Source organism: Pithys albifrons, chromosome 1 (genome assembly GCF_047495875.1).
Source record: "Pithys albifrons albifrons isolate INPA30051 chromosome 1, PitAlb_v1, whole genome shotgun sequence".
Taxonomy (NCBI): domain Eukaryota; kingdom Metazoa; phylum Chordata; class Aves; order Passeriformes; family Thamnophilidae; genus Pithys; species Pithys albifrons.
In genome coordinates, this window is record NC_092458.1 from 116882195 (window position 1) to 116907812 (window position 25618).

The 25618-nt window shown below is 51.3% G+C and overlaps 1 protein-coding gene across 3 annotated transcripts in view; it reads left to right on the forward strand.

Annotated features, from left to right (window-relative positions):
* Positions 1-2567: 2567 nt before the first annotated feature.
* FCHSD2 (FCH and double SH3 domains 2) overlaps positions 2568-25618 on the forward strand; it is a 95142-nt gene continuing 72091 nt past the window's right edge. For 2 of the 3 annotated variants that reach the window (XM_071564849.1, XM_071564858.1), the window contains exons 1-2: positions 2917-2951; positions 6000-6097. In XM_071564849.1, coding sequence (XP_071420950.1) covers positions 2931-2951; positions 6000-6097 — 119 coding nt within the window. In that variant the 5' untranslated portion in view covers positions 2917-2930. Of the gene's footprint in view, positions 2802-2916; positions 2952-5999; positions 6098-25618 lie in introns of those variants that run through there. The other variant, XM_071564839.1, reaches the window with a different exon arrangement.

The window sequence follows — 25618 nt, forward strand, 5'->3', positions numbered from 1 at the left end:
TGCCAGGAAACTCCTGCCAGGTCAGCAGCAGGTTGTGCTGTATCAGCACAGGCTGGGATTTGCTGCTGGAAATGCTTCCCTGGCAAGGCTCTGGCAGCAGGAGCTGCCTCGGGCACTGATCCCTGCCCGGAGTGTGGGTCCCAGCACGCTGGCTCTGCTGCCAGCCAATCCTGGGAATCCTGGGAATCCTGGGAATCCTGACAGCCAAGGACCCTCCAACACAAAGAGGGGGTTAAACCCCACCAGGGATTAAATTCAGGTGGAAGAATAAAGAGGCACAGTGATCCCACCAGAGGGACAGAGATCCCACCAGAGGCACAGAGATCCATCCCACCAGAGGGACAATGATCCCATCAGAGGCACAGCAATCCCACCAGAGGCATAGAGATCCCACCAGAGGCACAGAGATCCCACCAGAGACACAGAGATCCATCCCACCAGAGGCACAGCGATCCCACCAGAGGCACAGAAATCCCACCAGAGGCACAGAGATCCCACCAGGAGCCTGGATCCAACACAATCCCTTTGCCTGAGGGTGGCACTCCAGTGAGCTCAATTCCTTCAAGTTCCTCTCCAAATTTTGCTTTTCTGGCTCAATTCTACTTAATTTCCCCCTCTATAACAAAATGCTATTTCCAAACCATTTTCCCCCTCTCCTGTTTGCATGAAGAATCTTCTGCATCCTCCAGTGCCTCCCATTTGCCCATCCTGGCTTTGAGCAACAGGTTGCACCAGGAGCTGCAAAATATATGTTAAATATAATATAAATAAATATTAGATATATTTAAATAATATATTAAATATATTAAAAATAGATATGAAATATATGAAATAAAGATTACACTCAATGCTTTTGTCTTCCCAAAGCACATTCCCAGTTATACATGGGAAGGAAATGCTGTGTAGGAAATGCTTTGGATGGACTTCCTGGGCACAGCAATGGCATTTGAAGACCAACTTCAGGAGTCTGAAGGTCATGCAGCCCAAATAAAGAGATGCAACATCTTTTCACAGCATCTCTTGATGCACCACGTCCCACTAATCATCTCAAGTTTCCTGGGGGGAAGGAATTGGACTAATTAGCAGCACTAAATAAACTAAAGCTGGAGGAGAAAGGAGAATTCAAGTCGCATTTTAGTGTGGGTTTTTTATTATTTTTTAAAGATGGTTAAAGCATCTTTAAAGGCAAGAGGTCATTTGTGGGAGCTGGAGTAAAGCAGCTCATCAATAATAAAGCAGAAGGAGCAGCAGCAGCACTTGGGAAAATGCAATTATGGGAATTGCCTGCAAAGTGCCTGCTAATTTGCGTACAGGAAGCGGCCAAATGCACGTCAAAGTTGCAGAGGTTTCACTGCAGCAGAACCGAGAGGCAAAGCCCCCGAACTTCGGGTCTGCGGGGGTAAAACCCCCCAAATCACACCGGGTCAGGGGGCTTTAATTGACAGCCAGTAAAGCATGACACGGCTAAGAGCATCATGTCCCTCCAATGTCCCCCATGTCCCCGCCATGTCCCATATGCCCTCCTGTGTCCCCATGTGTCCCATGTCCCCTCCCCCCCCATGTCCCCCCATGTCCCCGCTGGTGTCCCATGTACCCCCATGTCCCCTCATGTCCCGTATTTCTCATGTCCCCCCAATGTTCCCCATGTCCTCCTCCATGTCCGTCACCCCATGTCCCTCTCCATGTCCCATGTCTCCAATGTCCCCCCATGTCCTCTCCGTGCTCCCCCAACGTCCCCCATGTCCCTGCGGTGTCCCATGCCCTCCCATGTCCCCCCACATGTCCTCTCATGTCCCCTCCATGTCCCCCCCATGTCCCATGTCTTTCATGTCCCCCCAGGTACCCCCGTGTCCCCCATGTCCCCCTTCACGACCCCCCATGTCCACTCCCCGTGTCCCATGTCCCCCCTATGTGTCCCTCATGTGCCCCCGTGTCCTCCCGTGTCCTCCCCAATGTCCTCCCATGTCCCATGTCCCTTCATGTCCCCCCCATGCCCCCCCATGTCCCCCCATGTTCCCTCCATGTCCCCCCATGTCCCATATCCCCCATGTCCTCCCCAATGTCCCCCATGTCCCCCCATGTCCCATGTACCCCCATGTCCCCCATGTCCCCCCATGTCCCCCCAATGTCCTCCATGCCCCATGTTCCCCATGTCCCCCATGCCCCATGTTCCCCCATGTCCCCCCATGTCCCATGTCCCCCCATGTCCCCCATGTCCCCCATGTCTCCTCTCATGTCTCATGTCCCCCCTCATGTCCCCCCATGTCCCCCCCATGTCTCCCCATGTCCCATGTCCCCCCATGTACCCCCCCCATGTCCCCTGGCGCCCCCTGGCGGCCCCGCCGTGCCTGCTCCACCCCGCCCATGGCGGTGTGCGGTGTGCGATGCAGTACCGGCTGTGGCCACAGGAGGGCGCCGGGGGTGTGCGGTGTGCGATGCAGTACCGGCCGTGGCCACAGGAGGGCGCCGGGGGGTGTGCGTTGTGCGGTGCAGTACCGGCCGCGGCCACAGGAGGGCGCGCGGGGCCTCCCGCGCCGCTCCGGGCGTTCATTTTTCTCCTGCCTTTTTCTTTCCCCCCTCTCTCCGTCTCTCTCCCCCCGTTCTCCCGGAGCTTCTCCCCTCCCTTCGCCCCCGCTCCCTCCCTTTCCCGTTCCGCGCCGCCGCTGCGCCGCCCGGGAGGAAGAGGCGGCCTCCAGCCCGCTCCCTCCCTCCCCGCCCGCTGCGCCTGCTCCTCCTCCCGCCGCCGGGGCAGGATTGATGCGGCTGCCCCGCGCAGCACCATGCAGCCTCCGCCGAGGAAGGTGCGACCCCCGGCTGGGCTAGGGGGCTTGGGGAGGGTGGGCTGGGGGCCTTGGGGAGGGTGGGAGGGGGTGGGATGCGTTGGGATGCGGTGGGGAGGGAGCAGTGATACGGCTGCCCCGCGCAGCACCATGCAGCCTCCGCCGAGGAAGGTGGGACCACTCTGGGGTGGGATGGGGGGCTTGGGAAGGTGGGATGGGGAGCTTGGGAAGGGTGGGATGCGGTGGAATGCGGTGGGATGCGGTGGGGAGGGGGCATTGATGCCCCTGCCCCGCGCAGCAACACGCAGCCTCCGCCGAGGAAGGTGCGACCCCCGGGGTGACCTGGGGGGCTTGGGGAGGTGGGATGGGGGCTTAGGGAGGTGGGATGGGGGGCTTGGGAATGGGGAGGGTGCGATGCAGTGGGGAGGGGGCATTGATGCGGCTGCCCCGCGCAGCACTACGCAGCCGCCACCGAGGAAGGTGGGACCACCCTGGGTTGGGATGGGGGGCCGGGGGAGGTGGGATGGGGGGCTTGGAGAGGGTGGGATGCGGTGGGCTGGGGAGGTGGGATGCTGTGGGCTGGGCTGGGCTGGGGAGGGGGCACTGATGCCCCTGCCCCCCGCAGCACTTTGCAGTCGACCACGAGGAGGGTGGTCCCAGGTGGGCTGGGGGGCCGGGGGAGGTGGGATGGGGTGGGATGGGGGGCTTGGGGAGGGTGGGCTGGGGTGGGGAGGGGGCCCGAGGGGGCTGCAGGCAGGGTGGGAGAGGGAGAGCAGAGGGTTGGGAGGGAATTGGGGGGCGCAGGGCGGAGGTGGTGCTGTGGGGAGGGGGGACCTGCAAGGTGGATGATGGAGGAGGGTCTGGGGGGTGGGAAGTGGAGATGGGGGGGGGGGTGGGATGGAGGCAGAACAGGGCAGGGAGGGGGTGCCGGGGGGCAGCGCTGGGTCGGGGGCCCCCGGGGGTGTTTCCGTGGGAAGCGGCGCTGGGAAGGGCTGGAGGGGCTCGGGGGCTGCGAAGGGGACACTTTGGGGTCGTGCAGGGTTGGGGGGCACCGGGTGTGTTTTGGAGGCCCGGCGCTGGCAGGGATGGGGATGGGGTGGCACTGGCAGTGGCAGGGATGGTGTTGGTACCGTCACTGGCGCTGGCAGGGCTGGGGATCGGGTGGCACCGCTGCTGGCAGGGATGGGGTGCCAGGGATGGGGTGGCACCGGCGGTGGCAGGGATGGGGTGGCAGGGATGGGGTGGCACCGGCGGTGGCAGGGATGGGTGGCAGGGATGGGGTGGCACCGGCGGTGGCAGGGATGGATGCGCTGGTGCCGCGGAGGAGGAGCGGGGCACGGAGCAGGGATGGGGAGCAGGACGCGGAGCAGGGATGGGGAGCAGGGCACGGCGCAGGGATGTGGAGCGGGGATGGGGAGGAGGACACGGAGAAGGGATGCGGAACGGGGCACAGGGATGCGGAACGGGGCACGGAGCAGGGATGCGGAGCAGGAGCAGGACACGGCACAGGGATGCGGAGCGGGGCACGGAGCAGGACACGGAGCAGGCATGGGGAGCAGGGCAGGGTACAGGGATGCGGAGCGGGGCACGGAGCAGGCATGAGGAGCATCCCGGCACAGCGGAGTGGGCACAGCCGGGCGGGCTCAGCCCGTTCACACTCCCGGTGTGGTGGGAACAGCCTGCAGGGACTGTGGGATCTCCACTTTGGTCCGCAGGGCCGTGGGAGCCAGAGGGGCTGCTCTGAGTGTGGGGACAGAGGGGGACGGAATGTGGCTTTGGAAAAAAGGCCATTCCCAGGGTGGCTTGGCCGGGTGGGCAGGTGGTGGGGTGATTTGGGGAGTAGTTATTTGGCTCATGGAGGTAAAGGAGAGCTGGAGCAAAGCAGGGCTGAGGATGGAGAAGCCGCTCCCCGGCACGCCCTGGGGGAAGGAGCCGTGCAGGGTTGGGGGTTTGGGATTTGGTGTTGGCATTTGGGGTTTGGGGTTTGGGGTTTGGGGGTTGGGATTTGGAGTTGGGGTTTGGGATTTGGGATTTGGGATTTGGAGTTTGGGGTTTGGGATTTGGGGTTTGGAATTTGGGGTTTGGGGTTTGGGATTCGGGGTTTGGAGTTTGGGGTTTGGGATTCGGGGTTTGGAGTTTGGGGTTTGGGGGTTGGGATTTGGAGTTTAGGATTGGCATCTGTGCCTCCCCCATGGTGGGGTTGTTGGGCAGTGTGGGCCAAAATGCACATCCCGATTCCACCAGGTTTGGGGATTCCAGGCAGGGAGGACATTGCAGGGCATTGCCAGGTGGGCACCTGGATAACTGGAAGTGTGGGAAGGGCACAAATCCCTGCCATGCCCTGAGCATCCCTGGCAGGGCAGTCCCTGCTGGGCTCATTCCTGTCCCCTTTGCCTTTGTCAAATCAAACCAGTTCAGTTTCAGGTTTTATTTCTTTATTTCTCTCACTCGAGTGTCGCTCTTTGCCCCCACTTGGGGTTATTTCCATTACGTGGCTCCTGTGGGTTTATTTACTTTTGAGGAGGTGTTTTCCACACACAGATTAAAACAAAAAAGCTGAAAACTCCCGTTAAAAAAATAGACACTTTTTGTGCTTCAACTCAGGGGCACATCTGTGGCTTCTGACATTGGCACCAGGTGAGAAACCTGGGATGGAAAACCTGCCTGGATGGGATGAAAAACCTGCCTGCATGGGATGAAAAACCTGCCTGGATGGGCTGTGATGGTGCTTTTGTTCTGGGGTGGTTTTCAGAGTTAAAACAGGAGCTGATGAGATTTAGGGGTTTTTTTTCGTGGCTCATGAAGAAAAGGGAAGTGGAATTTTTCCTCCCTCTTCCCCCAGTGCAGGAACTATTTGGCCTTTCTGTCCTCAGGAATTTATTATATCTCCAGATCGTTTTTGAGGCTCGTCCCTGGATTCCCTGGGATCACTAAGGGCTTAAATGCCAAGACCTCTTGGTTTGTAACAGCAGTTCCAGGGCTCCCTTCCAGAATAATTTTCAATATGTTGGTGCAACGTATCAATTAATACCCAAAGTATTAATGCCCAGTTATCAATTAATGCCCAAAGTATTGAAATTTCAGCTCCAGGATCCCCAAGGGAAGCTACACTGAAAATAAAATACCGACTTTCTGAAGCCTTTCAGAGTGGGGCTGTTTGTTTTGTTGGCGAAATGTGACTGAAATACAGAAACTGTTTCACTTTGTTTATTTTTGTAGGTGAAAGTTACACAAGAGCTCAAAAACATCCAGATTGAGCAGATGACAAAACTTCAGGCCAAGCACCAAGCAGAATGTGAGCTACTTGAGGACATCAGGTAAGGCTCCAGAAAACAGTCCCAGAATTCCTTTAAGGTCCAGTTTTTGGAAGAACGTTGGAGTTACAAAATTCAGGAACTGACGATGGAATTTCCTCTTTGGATTTCCTGCTTTTGGGCTGTTCAAGTTTTGACACAGCTGGAAATTATAACTGGAGCTCACACAATGCAAACCATTTTGTCTTCTCTTCAATGGGGGAAATGCTTAAAGAAAAGGGTCACAAACAGCCCAGAAAAAGCCCTGGATTTTCAGCGATATTTCTTTCTATAATAGACTGAAACTTTGATTTACATGTTGTAAAAGGCTGCTAAAATTATTAAAATATTTTCAAGCCACTGCTGATTTATGTCTTGGCAGAGAGAGCTTTGGAAACGTTGCATTTTTTTCTGAGAAATAAGATATTTGCATTTATAGTCCCAAACTCTGCCTGGGTGGGGCACAATGGGGGAACCTCCACAACATCAGCCCAGGGGGTTGTTATTCATTCTCCCTGATGGGGTTGCTTGTCTGGAATTTCAGAGTTTGCTTTGAACAGAGTCTGGTGGCAGTGGGTCCCTGGCATTGTGGGCAGGATTCATCATTCCATTTGCAGTGGATCCTTTGGCAGGATGGGATCAATCAGCAGTAAATCCTCAGCTGTCCATTCCTTCATTATTGAGGAGATTTCCTGCCTTATATTGAAGATAAAATGCCAAGTTTGGCTTTGCCAGCCTGGTTGGCTCTCTCTCGTCTCCTGAGAATCCCCAGTGCCAAGGCTGGAGCTCCCCCTGGTTTTTGGGGTGCTGAAACCCCTTTTCCTATGGGAAAGACCCCAGAGTTCATTTCCTTGGATAAAAACCGGTGTTGAACTCCCAAGTGCTGAGCAGTAAGGAACAGGCTGATCCAAGGAATTTTATCCCCTTAGCTGGAAATTTATTTTTAGAACATCTTGGGTCCTGCTGCTCCAGGCCAGGTTTTTGGAGCTCTTGCTCTTCTTCAGGAGCTTGTAATCCCTGAGGGATGTCAGGAGCCTCCTTTCCTTTCCTGTAATTTAATTTCTGCAGTTAATTAAAGCTGTGAATTTGAACGTCAGGGCTGGAGAAAGTGGGTTAATCTGTGGGGTACCCTGAACTCCCTGCCCTGGTCACTGGGGGGTGTGGGGTGTGCCCAGCACTCTGCTGGTTTGTTGGGACCAGCTGGGATGTAAGTGCTCAGTTGTGTCAGGGATTTGGTCAAATATCAGCAGGAAAAGAGAGAGGGAATGAGAGAATTTGAGGTTCAAAATGGGCTGAGCAAGCCCTTCTCTTGGTTTGTGGCTCAGAGGCCTTTGAATTTATTTAATTAATTGGATCTCAGCCCGTGCTGGGCAGTGTGTGACACTCAGGGGACAAGTTGGGGGTCAGGGTATCAATAATATCCCTTTAATTCAATAATTCCTCTGGAATTTGGGGCTGCCCTCAGGATCTGCACCCACTGGGATTCCAGAGAGCTGGAAACACCCCCAGGGGCTGCTCAGGCTCTGGAAAGGAGGATTTTTCCAGAAAGCCCCTGCTGGTGTCCCCAGGAATGGAATTTTAGCTGAATGCCCTTTGTTTGTCCAGACTTGGGGCAGTTTGGGGCATTTTGGGGCACTTTGGGAGCTTTTGGGCACAACTTTGTCCTCAGAATTCCAGAACTGAAGTGGCAACAGGAAACACTGACTCAGGTTTAGTTCCCAATATTCCTTTATTACAGCTAATTCCTGGGTGTGTTGGCACAGAACTGCTGCAGGCAATGCTTAGGAGCCATAGGATTAGTTTAGGATGTAAAGCTTGGAATTGCTTTTTTTCCTGTCACTTTGGTTTGGTTTTTATCCAGCTAAAAAGGAGGAATAAAAGGAAAAGATCACAGAGTTCCCTTGCACAGTTCCAGCAGAATAAACCCATTGGCTGCTGTATTGGGAGATGAGTTTTGGCAGCCATTGCAGTGGCTTTGATATCTTTATGCAAAATTCCTTTAAATGCTTGGAGTTGGGAGCCTTAAATGATAGAATTTTGAAGGGGGTGAGGAGCAAACTGTTTATTCCAGCTGGAATTCTTGGTCAGGGTGGAGGTGTCTGGGTGTAAACACCTTTTCTCCAAACTTTCTGCAGATACTTCATCTCTGGGAGGGCTCTACAGAGACAAACCCAGCAGGTGAAGAAGTTTAAAATATATTTAAACCTAAAATACAGCTGATAAGACTGTTTAATGCAGTGTGTAATGCAGTGATTAATTGTGGAATCATAGAATGGATTGGGTTGGAAAAGACCTCTGAGGTCATCAAGTCCAACCCTTGATCCAACCCCACTGTGATCACCAGCCCAGGGCACTCCGTGCCCTGGGCTGGTGATCACAGTGGGGTTGGATCAAGATGTGGTGGTTTCTCACTCAGTGCCACATCCGTGGAATCACTGGATTGGCAAAGCCCTCTGAGATCATCAGGTCCAACCCTTGGTCCAACTCCAGTCCCTTTACCAGATCATGGCACTCAGTGTCACGGCCAAGCTCAGTTGAAAACCCTCCAGGGATGGGGAATTGGACATGGATGGTGATTGGCTGTGGCACTGAGTGCCATGATCTGGTAAAGGGACTGGAGTTGGACCAAGGGTTGGACTTGATGATCTCAGAGGGCTTTTCCAACCCAATCCATTCTATGTTTGTGCTGCAGCTCCCTGAGGTTGTCCCATCCCTCCCCATGGCAGATCCATCCTGGCATTGCCAGAAAAAGGACTGTCTTTCTGCCACACTGATACACAAAGAGGGTTTTTCCCCAAAAATATGTGTTTTGTTGCACCAGAAACCCTTTGACATTTCTCTGTGCTGTTTTCCTCCATCCCCGTGGCTGCTTTGCAGGGAATTCATTAATTTGGAATTCCAGGGGCAGCTGGGCAGGGAGTGGCTGGATTTCTCCCAGGTGTTGGCCATTCCCAGGGGCTTGTTTGGAGTTCAGGGTTGCCTGATTGGGCTGCTGGTGGTTAATAAACCTCGGTTGGGATACAGAACGTGCAGAGCTCTGTCTGACCACACATCACCTCAGCTTGGGATTTCTCACAGGTATTTATGCTACAAACTTCATAAATCTGGGAACTGAGGATTGTTTTATGTGGAATTCTTGGCCCTGCTTTACCAAAGCACTTGGTATGTCTTTACAGTTTTTGGTGATGGCCTAAAATGTCCTTTTTAAGACCTGTTTCTGTTTGCCAGAGAGGACGAAGTTGTGGTTCTGTGTCTGTTCTAACCTGTCCTAAAGCCTGGACTTCAGTCTGGACCATGTAAATCCCTGCAGTGGATTGGGGACCTCCCCCTGGAATCAAACCTTCCCTGCCTTTTCTCCTGAGTTTTTGGTGTCTGTGCTGGGAGGGAAGGGATGCCAGGCTGGGCACAGATGCCAGGCTCTCCTGGGCTCCAGCTCTGCCCCAGGCACAGCCTCCAGCCCTTGGGATGGCACAGCTGCTGCCTTGGAGATTCCCAGTTCTGGCAGCTCTGCCCTGGTCAGTCTGAGCTCCTTTGGGCTGTCTGGAGGTGCTGTCCCTTCCTTGCTTCATTTCAAACCAGCTGAAATTAGAAGTAAAATCTGCCTGACTTCTGGCTGAGATGGAGTAACAACACAGTCCTTCCATTTTTGGGAGTTCTTAATATAGTTTGATTGGGGTTTTTACACTTTCAGCCACGTTCACAGAGTAGAAGGAATTGCCCAGATCTTGGGCTCCCGATCTACCTGTGCTCCTGCCCTGGCTGCAGATCTGAGTGCAGGTCCCTCCTGCTGTGGCTCTGCCTTTTCTGTCCTTGTGGTTTGTCCCTCCTGGCTCCTCCTTGGTCAGAATTCCTGCTTGGTCAGTCTGGCAGACACTGCAGTGGGATGTGCCCTGGGAGTCCATCCTGCTGCTTTTTGGGGGAGCCACACTTGGCTCCTGCTCTGTGTTCAATTCCCTCCCTCCTTGTCTTGGGGGGTATTTCTTGCCCACTTTGTGTTTAATTCAGTCCCTCCTTGTCTTTGGGAGTGTTTTCTCCCCACTCTGTGTTCAATTCCCTCCCTCTTTGGCTTTAGGGGTGTTTTCTGCCCCCTCTGTGTTTAATTCAGTCCCTCCTTGTCTTTGGGGGTGTTTTCTGCCTTCCACCCCAAGCTCTGAGCTCCTTCCTTCCAATTCCTCACTTTTTTTCGTTTGGTTTTTTGTTTTGGTTTTTTTTTGTTTTCATTTTTGTTTGTTTGGGGGTTTTTTGTTTGTTTTTGGTTTTTGTTTTGTTTTTCCCTCCCAGGTGCTCCATCTCTCCGTTTCTTCACCCCGTTCTGCCCTGTGAGTTTTGCTCATCTCTGTGTTTCTGGGATTTGGTGCTCAGGCCAGGTGTGTTATTTGCCAAGTGGGGAGTGACATCCTGTGGCTCTCCCTGAGCAATCCCTGCCCTTCCTTGCCTTGGCTGCTGCTCCCTCAGTAGTTCCAGGGGGGATCTGTGTTTCCTTGCCCAGGATGAGGCCAGAGCCCTCCCTGGGTGTCTCCTCCTGCCCCAGCAAGCCTGAACCAGCACACAGAGGTGAACAAAGGAAGCCAAATTCTGCCTGGCTGTGGCTGCAGCTGGTTGGGACACGTCCCTGTGTGCTCTGAGTCCTGCTCCACTCAGTGATTCCGGAGAGGCTTTTTGCTCTTGGATATCCCTTGTACTCCAGGTGGAATTTGTGCTGTGGTGTTGGCAGGTTCCTGATAAGGTTTATTAACTTTTATTCCCCTGGAGATGCTGCAGATCTGCTGGGATGGCTCCTGTGCTGGGGCAGAGCCCGAGCAGGCACAGATCCTGAGCAAGGAAACTAAACCAGTGCCTGTTTTCTGTGTGTTTAGAGCCACATTTATTAGGATGCCATAAGAATTTCAGGAAAATCTGCAGAAAGCTTTGCTTTGCCTGCCCTTTCTTCCTGTTCTTTCCAGTCTCCAGTTTATTTGGATATTCTTGAACTCAGCTCCAAAGCATGTTCCCCTCTGGGGGTCTCCTAAGGCTCCTTTTTTAAGGTCCTTCTCTTTTTTCCCTTTATTCTGCTCAGAAGTGTGTCCTTGCTTTTCCCTCCAAGGTCATTCCCTGCCTTCAGCACTGCAATTCCTGCTCTGCTGTTTGGGGCTTTATTGAAGCAGGAGCTCAGGGATTTTCCTGTGCTTGCAGGTTCTGAAATTTGCAGCCTCCCCAAGTGGAAACCAGCAGGAAAACTCCTGAAAAATAAAATCCATTATCCCAGTCTGGGTTAGACTCATCTTGAGGAGCTTTTCCTCTGGTTGATCAGTGTGTTTTTTGCTTTCAAACTTCCAGTTTCCTTGGGAGTTGCTGCATTCCTTGCCCTTGGCTGGAAGTTCCTCCCCACCAGTGGGTTGGTGGGAGTTTGGGATGTGTTTATTTGAGTCTGTGCCCTGAGCTCAGCTGGGCACACAGAGCTTTGTGCAGGGCACCAACTCAGGGATTCTCCCAGAAGTTGCTGCTGTTCCTTCGAAATGATATCCCAGATGAAGATGCCACTGAATCTGTGGCCTGGGCATGTTCCTTGTAATTAGGGAGCTCTTTAATGAGGTGCTCACATTCCTGATGGAATTAAAATCTGCTGCTGTTTTGACTGGAACTGTTTGAGGGAAGCTTGGAATGTGCTTTAAAAAAACCCCCTGTTGCTTATGGGGTGTGGAAGTTCAGGTTTGAGGGGAAAAAAAGAGCTTTAATCCAAACATGGGCACAGTGTGATGGTTCAGACCTGCCCTGGCACTGGGCATTTATTTTGTCCTTGCCATGCAAAAATTGAGGGTTCTCCTGGTCCAGGATTTCCAAGTGGCTTTTAACTGATGGAGGTTAAGTTGTTCAGATTCTTTTTGTTTGTTGTTTTGTTTTTATTTTGTTTTGTTTTTGAAAAATCCCAGCAACTCATTTCTGACATCAGAAGGAAAATGAAGTTTTTCTCTCTATTTTAGCTCTGAGATTTGCATTTGAATGAGCTTTGGGTTATTAAACCAATTCCAACACACTCCAGTTTTTAAGGACTTGTGTTTTCAGCCTTCCAAGACAGTAACAGGAGGATTTGGCTTCTGAGTCCAAAAAGTTGCATTTTCAGTTTGGACTCAGTGCCCCATTTTTAAGAACGAATTCCTGAGCCTGCGGGATTTGTGTGGGTTGGATGTTTCCCCCTGACTTTTATCTGCGTGTGGCTTTTCCTGGAGATCCTGCCATTGTTCTGCACAGGGTCCCAAAAACCAGCCACAAAGTGCTGGGAAGTTGCTTTTGGTTCAGATTTTTATGGGGACAATTGCAAAGAGTAGCTGAAAATCCATATGTGTGTGTATATATTTCTATATATAAAAATATATGTAATATATAAAATATATATTTATATATAATATTATAGCTGTACAAATATAGACATTTTTTATATATATGGTACAGGATGATTTTAAAGGAACATAAAGCTCTTCCTTGCTCCCCTTGCCCAACCCAAGCTGCATCTTGGCTTTTCTTCCCTCTCCATCACATCCCTACTGGGATGAAGGTTCTCCCTTTGAGGCTCCAAGTGGTTTTAATGCCAACTCTTCTTTGGAAACTCTCTGTGAGGGGAATTGAGGGCATTGGGATTTGCCACCAGGATAAATAGTGGAAGGAGGAAGAGCATTCTTGGCGTTCCAGGCACACTCAGTGTGTCCTGGCCTGATTTCCTGCAGTGTTATCACACAATGTGCTGACTGGGAAGGGTTCATTGACCCTGGCCCTGCCCAGGACACCCCAAATTCCCACCAAGTCCCTGAGAATGTTGTCCTGGAGGTCCCTCAGGGTGTCACCTCCTTGCTGGGAGCCTGTTCAGTGCTCTGGGGGCAGTACCTTTTCCTGGGCTCCAACCTTAGCCTGTTGTTTCCTCTTGTTTGGTGGCAGAGGAGGATTTGGCAGGTCTTTCATCCTTTGCCAGCAGTGCTTTTTTGGCATCTTCCAGCCTTTTTGGCAGAACCTGCACCAAGACTTTTGTGCCCAGGACCTGCTGGGATGTTGGGACACTCAATCCTTTCCATCTCAGCACTGACCATGGTGTTTTATCTCCCTCTCCCTTCCATGCCAGCCTGCTCCTTTCTCTGGAGGTGGCTGTGGGTGTCCTGGAGAGGCTGATGAGGTGTCTATGTGGCTCAGGGAGCATCCCATGGATTCCCAGGTGTGGTGATTCCCAGGGCATGGCATTGCAGTCCCAGCCCTGCCTCCCCAAGGGGTCTTTGCCTGGATCAGGACAGCACTCACTGCATCACAGCAAGAACAGGGGGAAAAATCAGATTCCTAAATAAATCTGCCTCTATTTGTGGTGATTGGAAAGGCTCAACTCCTCCCAGCCCATCACACTTGGGAGCTTTTCATTGATGGCTCGGCCACAACAGCATCTTCCTGCACTGGGGGCTCCAGCAGAGCTGGGGATGCTCTTTGGACAGGAGTTGGAGGGACAGGACAAGGGGGAATGGCTTCACTCCAGGAAAAGGTGCTCTTTGTGGGGGTCACAGTCCCTGCGGGGGCACCTTGGGTGATGATTCTGGGCCCCAGAATCTTGTCCATGGTGTCCAGCACAGGGAGTATCCCAGGCTGATGTTTCTGAGACACAATAACAGAGAAGATGCCCCTGTCTGTGGGACCTGTGGAAGGTGCTCATGGCTGTGTCTGAAGGGGGTTTATTACTGTGCTATGAATGGTGTTTGGAGTTGGGAGGTGTTTTGTGTCTCCTAAAGGCTGGTTGGACCTGCTGTGGGTGGGTCCTGAAGGTCCTCCTAAGGAATGCTCAGAATTTGTATAGACTCATTTCCCAGTCTCCTGATGGTGCACTCTGGGAATTCCCTTTAGAGTTGGTGCCTTTAGGTAAAGTCCAGCTTGGGAATCCAAAGGGAACAGTTTCCCTCTAGGAAACCCTGTGCCTTTTCAATGCCTCTCCTGAAAAATGAGGGAAATGGGAGACAGGGGTAACAAGAGAGGTTGGTTTGGTGGTTTCTCTCCAGAAATGATCCAGTGGACTGTGCTTATCTTGGCTGCTGGTCCTCGACATCAGCCTCTCCTGCTCCCAGTGGACTTTTCCCAGCTCTTACCTTCTGTTGCACGTGGTAATTTTATTTTTCTAATAGAGACGCAGCTGATTTTTTGACCTTTATTTTGTCTTTTAAAGTCGAGCTGCTTTAATCTTGATCTCTTACTGGAGAATGAAAACCCACAGAAAAGTTGTTCTGCATTTGGACTTCTCCAAATTGGCTGTTGAGAAAGGCAAAAATGATCCAGCTCAGGTCACTCCAGTGGAATATTTGCTGGGAGGGAATCTGGTTTGTAAGAGCTCAGGGTAGTGCTTTTCTCATTGTTTTCTGTAGGAGCTTTTAAAAGTTTCATACCATTTTTTCCACAATGGACAGTGGGAATATGTTCAGTTGGGGGGTTGTTACTGAGTTGCTGGTTGTGAGTGTTGGGTTGGGTTTATTTGTGACATAAATGTGATATTTCCAATTAAAACTGGAGGAGAGAAAGTGCTGAATTAATGGTTGTGTTTCTGCAATAAGCACAGTATTTCCAATTAAAATTTTAGGGAAGAAAGTGTTAGATGGTTGTAAGTGTTGGGTTGTGTTTATTTCTGAAATAAGCACAGTATTTCCAATTAAAACTTAGGAAAAGAGAGTGAAAGTGTTGAATTGATGGTTGTAAGTTTCAGGTTGTGTTTATTTGTGAAATAAACGCAATATTTCCAAATAAAACTTGAGGAGAGGATGTGAAAGGAACTAAAAGACACCCTGTTGAAATGCAGCCTTTTTTCCGGGGTGTGGATTTTATTCTCAGCCTCTGAGAATCCTTCCAATGTTCAGGGATGTTCCCTGCAGGAGTCTCCGAGTTCCATGGAGTGTCCCTGGGTGTGAGGACATGCTGAGGTCCCTCCCCATGGGCTGGGGAGATTGTTCCTCCCCGCTCTCTCCTCCTGCCCTTCCTTCATCCCTTTGGTGACACACACAATGTGTCCATGGCTCGTTTTTTGGGAAGAGCTTTCCAAGATTTATGGTGGTGAAGCCACTGAGTGGGGTTATTTTTGCTTCCCTGCCAGATGCCAGTGGAGAAAATGTTGGCATGTCCAGTGCATCCAGTCCTGAGCAGAAGTGAGGAGGTTTTCTCTGGCTCTGCTCTGTTCTCTCTGTGTTTGTGAAGGGGAGGGGGAAAAAAAGGGAGGCAAAACCCCAAGCAAGCCATAGTTTTTCTTCAGGGTTTGATACTATAAGATCCAAAGTGCTTTCAGAGGTGTTTGAATATAAGAATGAATTGTAGAATCAGAGAATGTTGGGGGTTGGAAGGGATCTAAAGGATTATCTTGTTCCAAACTGTGCTGGGGCAGGGACACCTTCCACTATCCCAGGTGGCTCCAGCCTGGCCATGGACACTGGCAGGAGTTGGGGTATCCTCTGGGAAATCCATTCCAGGACTGCCCCACCCTCACAGGGAGGAATTCCTTCCCCAGGTCCCATCTAAATCCCTCTTTCCTGGAGTGAAGCCATTCCCCCTTGTCCTGTCCCTCCAACCTGTGTCCAAAGAGCAACCCCAGCTCTGCTGGAGCCCCCAGTGCAGGAAAATACTGTTGTGTCTCAGCCATCAATGAAAAGCTCCCAAGTGTGATGGACTGGGAGGTGTTGGTCCTTTCCAATCACCCTAAATAGAGGCAGATTTATTTGAGAATCTGATTTTTCCTGATGTGAAGCCATTCCCCCTTGTCCTGTCCCTCCAACCCCTGTCCAAAGAGCATCCCCAGCTCTGCTGGAGCCCCCAGTGCAGGAAAATGCTGTTGTGTCTCAGCCATCAATGAAAAGCCCTCAAGTATGGTGAGCTGGGAGGTGTTGGGCCTTTCCAATCACCACAAACAGAGGCAGATTTATTTGGGAATCTGATTTTCCCCCCTGTTCTTGCTGTGTGGAAGGTGTGGAAGCCCTTGATGTGATGGGAAGGTTTGCAGCATCTGCCTGCAAACTTCGGATCCTGCTGAATACACGCATAGCTTGAGTGATGTGCATTGTGTTCAGAGAGGTTAAACCCCCCCTCCCAAACTCCAAAATCCTTCATCTGCTTTTGTATTCATTGATGTGCAAGTGGATTGTGCTTAATTGCCATTGTGTGGGAAACAAAGAAGGGCCTGTGCTCTGGTTTGAAGCTTTTCTGCTGAGGAGGTGAATAATATCACAGAGTCTCTGTGATTGCAGGAGCCTCCCCTTGGAAGTGTGCAGAATTTTGATTTAATTATCAAAAAAATGGTTAAAGTTGGTGTTTCATGTGCCTGGGAAAAGTGACTGGATTTGATCCCTAATGGCAGAAGGATTGAATCCTCTCTTTGTTGGTTTTGTAGCTTTTTGGGCATTAGATACTTGAGAAATACTGTTTAAAAGCAGCAGTATTTGTGCATAAAGAGTCTCTGAGCATCCTCTGGAGTGTTGCTGGAGCCTGATGAAATGTCCTTTACTTTGTCCTTCTGCTCATTCTTCCCTTGCTCTCCCTCTCCTTGTGCTGAGAGGCTTCTCCCTTCCTTTTCATCCTCACAAACCCCAAGTGGGAAGAAAGGGGTGTTCCTTCTCCCTGGAATCAGCTATGGGGATGTTGTTATTCCTGATTTCCTGGGGACACTTGGCCTGTGTCCTGGGCTGTCCTGCAGCCAAGGTCTGCTGGGGCAGGAGTGACTGTGGCCTTTGTGCTGGAGTTTGGGAAGTGTCCTCACCACCCCAGGAGAAGATTCTGCAGCCTGGGGAGCTTTGATCTTCCCCAAAAAGCTGGTTTGCCTTTCCAGGGGGAGCTTTGATGTTCTCTGCTTGCTTGGAATGCCAAGTCCTTCCCATGGGGAGTGCTGCTGTCCCGTTGTAACCCAGCCCAGGTCCTCCCAGCCATGGGGGGGATCTGGCCCCCAGCCATGGGGGGCTCCAGCCCCCGCCCAGGAGCAACTGGGGGGCTCTGCTGTAGTTCCTCTGTTGTAATTTGGGTTTCTAATTTGCCCTTTCTAAATTTAGCAGGTTGGTTCCTGCTCTGCTGGAGGAGGGCTGGGCTCTCTTGGTGGATGTTTGGAATGCCTTTGGCCTTCCCTGCAGAGGGCTGTGCTGCCCAGGAAAGGCTGGGAAAGAGTGGGATGGGAGCGGGAATCTGAGAGAGAATGGGATGGGACCAGCCCCGGGGGGGAAATCTGGGATGGGACCAGCGTGGAGGAGAGAAGCTCCAGGGTGAGCTGACTGTGGCCCTCCAGAACCTGAAGGGAGTCAGAGAAGAAAGAGAGAGGGTCTATTTAAAAGAGCCTGGAGGGACAGGACAAGGGGGAATGGCTTCCCACTACCAGAGATAGGTGCGATATTGGGAAGGAATTCCTGGCTGGGACGGTGCCCAGAGAAGCTGTGGCTGCCCCATCCTTGGGAGTGTCCAAGGGCAGGTTGGAGCAACCTGGGATAGTGGGAGATGTCCCTGCCCATGGCAGAGGGTGGAATAATTTAAGTTCCCTCCTAATCCAAACCATTCCATGATTCTGTGATTAATCTGTATTAACAACCCTGTCCTGGTTTTCCTGGGGCTTTTCACTCAGGCAAACCAGGCTGCTCCTGCTGCCCCAAAAGTCCTGCTTTCACTGATGGCTTTCCAGTTTAGTTGGATTTCCAAACTGGTTCTCAGTGCCCAGTGAAGCCCCTGGGCTGTGCTCTCCCTGGGGAGGATTATCCTCTGTGTCCAGGTGGTTCTGGGCAGGTGGACTTGATGCTCCCCAAGTCTTTTCCAGCCTCACTGATGCTGTGGTTCTGTGCTCACACAGATTTTAGAAATGCAGCCACGTATTTCCAGTGAGCTGTTCCATTTTACCAACTTAAAACCCACCTCCCATGTATTCCTGTAAGGTTGTGCTTTGAGGACAAACCCCATTATATAGTGATTATTGATACCTGTCGAGCACATTAAAATGCAGGAGTCGACAATGAACCCTTGAGAAGGGCATCATTTCCACATGAAGTGCCCGTGTCAGAACCAGAGGGAAAGGCAGCAGAGGAGTCCTTGGGATGCACCTGGGTGGCATTGTCAAGATGCCTAAAATGTGACAGCTGAGCAAAGCAGGGACTCCAAGGTGGTTGTTGCTGCTACACAACATTTGGCAGCTCGGGGATGAAACGAGCAGTGGATGATGGAACGTGCCTGGCTGTTAAACAGCACGTGGGGATCAAAGAAACTCCTGCTGTTCCTGTTTTCTCAGAGCTCCTGGTAGAGCCATCCCAGCTATAACATCCTCTTTCTTCTTGCAAAAAGGAAATACCTTGGATGTGATGAATCAGGGCTGGGTGAGCTGTGGCAAAGGACCTTTGTGTTGCTCTAAATTGTATCTCCCCTGATGTTTGCTTAGTTTCCCATCTAAAACCAGCCCTCATTAGCGAGCATTTTAAATACATTTAAGCTCTGAGACCAATCTTCATATTTGTTGTTAATGCTGTGAGGGGGCCACGCTTTTATTTTGCCAGGGGTGAGTGAATGTTCCCAGCCCAGCAGCTTTCTGGCTCTGCCTTTTTGTGCTCTTGTTTTCTGCCACTGAAGGCACAAGCCCTTTGTTTTAGCCTTGGTTTGTGTCTGGCTGTCGTGTTGCTCTGCTCACAGGCTGCCCCTGCTAATACTTCTCTGAGACAAATTGCTGAAAGCACTGGCTGCGTTTGAGGTTACAAGAATTCTCTATATATAGTGACTGAATTGATTTTTTTTGGCTCTGTTGCCAGTGGCAACTCATCCTAATCCCAAACTGTACAGTAATGTGATTTATGGGCACTGCACTGCTCGCTCCTGAATGTTGGCTGGAATTTTTTTCTCCCTGCACTGCCAGGGGGTCACTTTGCAGGCAAAGATTATTTTGTGGTTTGCTGTGAAATTTGTCGTTGATAAATTGGATTAGAACATTCAAAATGATGGGTAAAGTCTCAGCTCAAAAGTAAACCTGGGAGGAAATTGCTTTGTCAGATTTGATAGCTCAGGAAAAGGGGAAGCTTCTCTCAGACTGGAGCTTGTGCTGATGAAAATCCCAACTCTCTCCTGGTTCAAGCCCAGTTTGTTTGGGGGTTTGTCCTGTCACTTGTATTATTTTGCATGTGTGTTTGTATTTTTGGTTAGGTAACTTTGCTGAGTGTGTTTTAAAAGCTTGTGTTAGGGATGGTACCAAGATGTGGGTTATAAAGAGCACCTAAAATGACCTCCCTGGCCCCTCCCAGTTGTGCCTGACCTGTAAATGTCCTGCTCAAAGTGGTGACTTTGGCACACAAGTTGTGGATTTTCATCAGTGAAACTCCTGTGAGTGAACAACACTCTTGAAGACAGAAATGGGCATTTTAGGAAGGGACACTTGTAACATTTAACTTTTTAACTAGCAGGACATGCTGATCCTCAGGGTGTTTTCTGACCTGAACTGGGGTCTCTGTGAAGTTAAACAGTTCCAGCTTAGGGTGGGGTTTGTGTTTCCAAGCAGGATCCCATTTCTCTGCATGGAAATGGGGCATTACACACCTTGGAGTGGCTTTAGACCAGCAGTGCCTGAAATTGCTTGAGGGGGTGGCAGGAGGGTGATGCAGGGCCTGAAAATGGTGTGTGCAGAGTGGAGTAAAACACTGGGGGCTGAATCCTCACCAACACATCCTGCCCAGCTTGGATTCTCTGATAGGGACGGGGTTTGCTGGTGCTGATTGAAATCACTGCATTCTGCATGTTGGTTCAAGTATTTCAGCTTTTATACTCGTGTTTACATTCGGGGGAATGTTCCCTCAGTTCAGTTTATCTTGGAGGAGCAGCAGAGGAGCTGCAGAGAGCAAACATTCCAGGGGACAGGAGGGAGCAGAGCTGGCAGAGAGGATCAGTTCGGTTGGGGGAAGAACAAGCTTTTAATTGCAGCACAAAGATCCTGGAGTGGATGGAGGTGGGGAGTGGAACACCCTGGAAGAACTGACCCAACTGCTGGGCTGGAAAGGGATAGTGGAGCTCTTGTTTGCTCAGGGAAAGCTGTGACAGCAGCGAGATGTGTCGTGTGAGGAATTTATGGAGGAGAGAAGAGCTCTGGTGTGTTCCAGGATGTTTGAACTGCCAGTGCCTCCCTTTCTGTAGCACTTCATGAAGAAGACATGGCTGTTTAAAGAGTGAGACTAAAGAGGAGATAGCACAGAGTATGGATGTTAAAGTCAAGTTTAAAAAAAGTCCACTTTTATTCCTTTTGTCCTTCCCAGAGAACTGGAGAGTTTCACTGAGGTGAGGGATGACTTGGCAGTGCCCTGCAGGAAGGAGGACTGAATTCCTTCGCTCAGCCAGCACATTCTCGATGTTCCAAAGATTTGTGCTTCAGGAGTTGTAAAGATGTCCTTCACGCAAGATCAGACAAACCTCAGGCTGATCCTGGAGCAGGAAATGTCCCTGGCTTGTCGTGCTGGATCAGGGAGCTCCATTGTGGGTGAAGTTCAGGCTGGTTTGGAGTTTGCTCTGCTGGGTTGGTGCTTTCACAGCAGCCTGGTCTTGGTGTGCTCTTGTTCAAAGTCCTGGCCCTGAGGCCCTGCTGGTGCTGCCTCAGATGTTTGTGGGGTCAGAGCTCCACATTGTCCGTACTTGCCGTGGGAGGAGGGCCGGGAACTGGATTTTGGGAATCCTGCCCTGACTGGTGGTGCTGGGGCTGCTGTGACCACAGATTGACTCCAGCACCTGGAGAATCCCTGCCAGGAGAGCACAGCTCAGCTTTGTGCAGCTGGGAAGCAAGCCAGGAAGGGGGAATATGCTTGGAATAGGCTTGGGTTGATGGTTTTAGCTTAGTGTTCCTGAGGAAGACTTGCAGAAAGCTCAGGAGCAAAGCATCTTGTTGTGGGGGATAGTCAGGGATTTGGGCAAGGCTGGGCAAGAAGCTGAAGGACCCTGGACAAAGGTGGGTAGGAAAGGAGGAGTGTGGAACCTTTGCTTGGCTGCTGAAGGCCAGTGTGATAAAATCAGGGACTTGTTTAGGTTGGAAAAGACCTCCAAGGTCATTGAGTCCCACCATAATATCAGTTCCATGAGGAGGAGAAAAATGGGGTGATGTGGGCACAGGAGCACCAGACATTTCCCAAGGCAGAGGAGGGGACAGGGGAAGGAGTTCAATACTCAACATTTTTATTCCCCCCCCAACCCCAGTCTCTGCAGGGGAAATCTTCACCTAAACTGATGTGCTTAGGACTGGAAAGAAGAGCCAAGATGCTGCTCTGATGTGGATGAACACATTTCTGTGAGACCTGGGGGGAAATTCCACCCATCGTCTCTGTGCTGGAGGGCAGGGCTGGGGATTTAATGGCTGAGGTGGCAGGTTGGAGTGGGGAGGAGGGTGGAGGCAGCAGGGCTGTGTTGGGGCAGGGCTGCCTGATGCACCACATGGTAATTCAGTGTGGAGTTTGCTCAATGGGTGGCACAAAGTCTTCAGCAGGAAAGGCAATAAATACAAATAGTGCTGATGCTACTCCAACTGAGATGGAAGTTCTGCTCCTTGATAAATAGCCTGGGAGCTGGTTATCTCTAAGGAATAATATAAACCTGGCAGATAAGTGTGCATGGAAAGGAGTCCCTTTCTAGGAAGAGATCACTTCATTCAGGTGGTGTCAAACTTTGAACAAAAGAGAGGTGGTTATTTTTAAACCCAAATGGAAGGGCTGTGATTTGCTGTAATGTGACCTCTGGTGGATTTTTTTTTCTTAGAGTGTCTGAAAAGGAATTTGAAGTGTTCTGTGGCAGTGGGGACTTTGGTCTTTAGTGAACTGGAAGTGACTTTCTCCTTGCTTCCAACTTCTTCGTTTCTTCAGTCACCTTTTTACAAGAGCAGGTCAAGTCTTGGAGAGTCAGCACTGACTGAAATTTGGGGGTATTTGAGTCAAATCCAACTCTCCAGAGGGTGACTGGAGGCACCAGGATTCCATGTCATCTCCTTTCATTTTCCTGGTGCTTTTATTGAGTGAGTGTTGGGTTTAGCAGGTGTTGAAGGACACTTTATTTCTGAGCAGTGACAATGGGGGATGTGATGGTACAAACCAAGGTTGGATTATCCAGCTTGTTGTGATAAAAGCTGGGTTGGTTTTTGGGGAGTTTTGAATAAGTTATGAATAAAAGGAGCACCTTGAAACTGCAGAAATACCCCCAAACCAACCAGTTTGGATGGATGGGTGGGTGGATGTTCAAGTTCCAATCCTTCAGCCTCGTGGCTTTGCAGCTCAGAGCTGTTCATGTGGCTCAGGGGACAGGGAAGTGTCCTGGGGAGGGGATGGCACGACCAGGGGAGCACAAACATGATCCAGTCATAAATCCTGGTATTATCTCAGTCCTTCAAGAGGCCAGAATTGCCTCTGTAAGGCCACTTAACCCACTCCCACTGTTTGGAAAGTCCTGTTTTGCAGTAGGTGTCACTTGGGAGTGGCCCAGCCCTGTTCTGGGTGGTGAGGGAAAGGCAGGTCAGTCCTTGTGATGCTTTTCCTTTTTCCCTGCTCTTGCCATGTCTGAACTCCATGGAAGCCTGAAAAGCCATGGAGAGCTTTCCAGTTCTCTGCAGATAATTGTGTGCAATCACAAAGCTGGTGGGGGTTTTTTAGATGCTCCAGGAAGGGAAATAAATGGTTCTCTTGCTCTGTTCTGGTCAGTCTTTTCTGTGCTGGGAGGAATTCTGCTTGGAAAAGGGAAAGCCAGTCTGGTGGGTGAGGATGTGAACTCCCCAACCTCCAAAACCCTGGGAATCTGAAGCTGGGGGTACTTTGTGACAAGGGGGAATGGATTTGAACAAAAAGGAGTAGGTTTTAGGAGGAAGTTCTGCCCTGGGAGAGTGGGGAGTCCCTGGAATGGATTTCCCAGAGAAGCTGTGGCTGCCCCATCCCTGGAAGTGTCCCAAGCCAGGTTGGACAGGGCTTGGAGTAACCTGGACTAGAGGGAAGTGTCCCTGCCCATGGCAGGGATGGCACTGGATAATCCTTAAGGTCCCTCCCATCCTAAACCATTCTGGGATTCTGTGAATCCCATTCTGAATTTTAACAACCTGGCTGCTGCTCTGGCCTCTGCAGCCTGTGTAAAAATACCTGGAGAAATCCATGTTTTTCTGGAAGATAATTTACCCTTCAGACCCTCAGAATTTTCTGCATCTCTTTGCAAATGTCCCAGTTGTGGTAATTCTGTGGAGTCCCCAGCAAGCCCCGCAGAGGAGCCTGGGACAGGCAGTGTTTGAGGGCCTTGTCATGCTGAGTAATTGCTGTGGCTTAATTACTGCCCCAGGTATGTTGTCTTTGTGCTGGGCACAGGGAGGGAATATTAATGCAGTGGGGTGTTCCTGGAGCCCCTCATCAGGGATGGAGCTGCTGCCCTGTTCCCTCAGCTCAGCAGTTCCTGCCCAGCCCTGCCCTGAGCAGAGCCAGGGGGTGATTTCTGTTGCCCCAGGTACCTGTGCCTTTGTTGGTGACTCACCTGTCCTCACACTGAAAATAGAGCTCTTGTTCCAGGCTCTGTTGATCCTCTGGGGTGCATTTTTCATGATGCTGGGGAAGGTGGGAAGGGCATCCAGCTAAAGGTACAGGATTAAACCAGCCAAGAACCTTGGCATTCCTTAAGAAATCCTCTTTTCCTGCAAGGGGGAAAATGTTTTGGTCCCCCCTCCCTCCTCCCAAGTATTTCAGGGTTCCTCTTCTTACTTTGCAATGGCAGCTGGAATTCCAAAGGCTGTTTGAATTCAGTGGTTTATCCCTATCCATCAGCTCAGTCCTGCAGGGCACTCACTGGGCCCCCTCCCAGTTCCTTGGGCACTCTCACTGGTGGCAACTGGTTGTCCAGGGAAGCTGTGGCTGCCCTGGAAGTGCCCAAAGACTTGGAGCAACCTGGGACAGTGGGAGGTGTCCCTGCCCATGGCAGGGGAGGCACTGGGTGACCTTTAAGGACCTGCCAAGCCATGGTGTGATGCCGTGGAGGGGCAGGGGTGGCACAGGGTGACCTTTAAGGACCTGCCAAGCCATGGTGTGAGGGGCAGAGGAGGCTCTGGGCTGTGCAAACAGGGCTCAGCAATAAGGAAAACAGCCTGGAGTTATCTCTGCTCTGAACTTTGTGTTCTCAGCACAAATCCCAGGCACAGCCCCAGCCCCTGTGCAGGACATAAACTCTGTCCCAGCCAGACCTGCGCTGAGCTGGCATCAAATGGGGCTGGAAGTGCAGCTGGAGCTGCAGAGTTTGAGCTTGCTCGGACTCCAGAGGTGCAGTGGGATGGCTCAGGCATCTCATGGCACCCAGGGGAGCTTCCTGATGGCTGCAGAAAGGCAAAGTCCATACCCATTTTCCAAGACCCCTGGAAGGAGGTGGCTCAGCTTCCCCTGATTCCTGGGAAGGTTCCACAGCAAGACCTCCTGGAGACCATTTTCAAGGCTTCCTTTCCAATAAGGCATTTCTTGAAGGGTTAAGAGGGTGATTTGGGCTTCCAAAGGTGAACTGGGCTGGGTTGCCTGCAGGGAATGTGGGCAGGGAGGGCACAGCACATGCTGTGTGTGTGTCACCTTTGGCACGGTGTCCCTGGGCACCCTCGTGGCCACGCTGGGCACACAGAACTGATAAGGGGGTGGAAAATTGGCTGCAATTCCCAGCTGGAATTGCTGGGGAGGAGGGCAAAGGGAGTGGGTTAAGTGGCCTTACAGAGGGAATTCTGGCCTCTTAAAGGACTGAGATAATACCAGGATTTATGACTGGATCATGTTTGTGCTCCCCTGGTCGTGCCATCCCCTCCCCAGGACACTTCTCTGTCCCACCTGAACAGCTCTGAGCTGCAAAGCCACGAGGCTGAAGGATTGGAACTTGAACATCCACCCACCCATCCATCCACACTGGTTGGGTTTGGGGTATTTCTGCAGTTTCAAGGTGCTCTTTTTATTCATAACTTATTCAAAACTCCCCAAAAACCAACCCAGCTTTTACCACAACAAGCTGAGATTTTCCAGCCTCAGTTTGTACCATTCCCTGTTGTCACTGCTCAGAAATAGTGTCTTGTAACACCTGCTAAACCCAACACTCACTTAATAAAAGCACCAGGAAAACGAAAGGAGATGACATGGAATCCTGGTGCCTCCAATCACCCTCTGGAGAGTTGGATTTGTCTCCCTCAGAGGTCCCTGCTGCATCCATGAGCTCAGCAGGGACCTGGATGGTGGTTGGGGGCTCCTGGTGGGTACAGGGGTGATAATTTGGGGCTCATGCAGGAGGCAGGGCTGGCACAGCCTGGACAGGGTCAGCAGGGGCAGATGCCAAGCCCTGCCCGGGGACACTCCAGCCTTGAGCAGCAGCCCAGGCTGGCACTTTCAATGCCACCCTGGCCATAAATATTTGAACTGTGTGTTGCTCCTGGCAGGTTGTTGCTCCTGCTCCCGGATCTGTTTCCTTCTCTGCCAATAAATAAATCCATCTCATCCCTGGGCAAGGCATCTGAGGTCTGCCAGTCTGGGGGGCAGGAATTGGTGTTTAAGGCTGTGTTTTAACTCCTACCTGCAGGAGTGGGTCTGGTTTGGTCTCAGAGGTAGA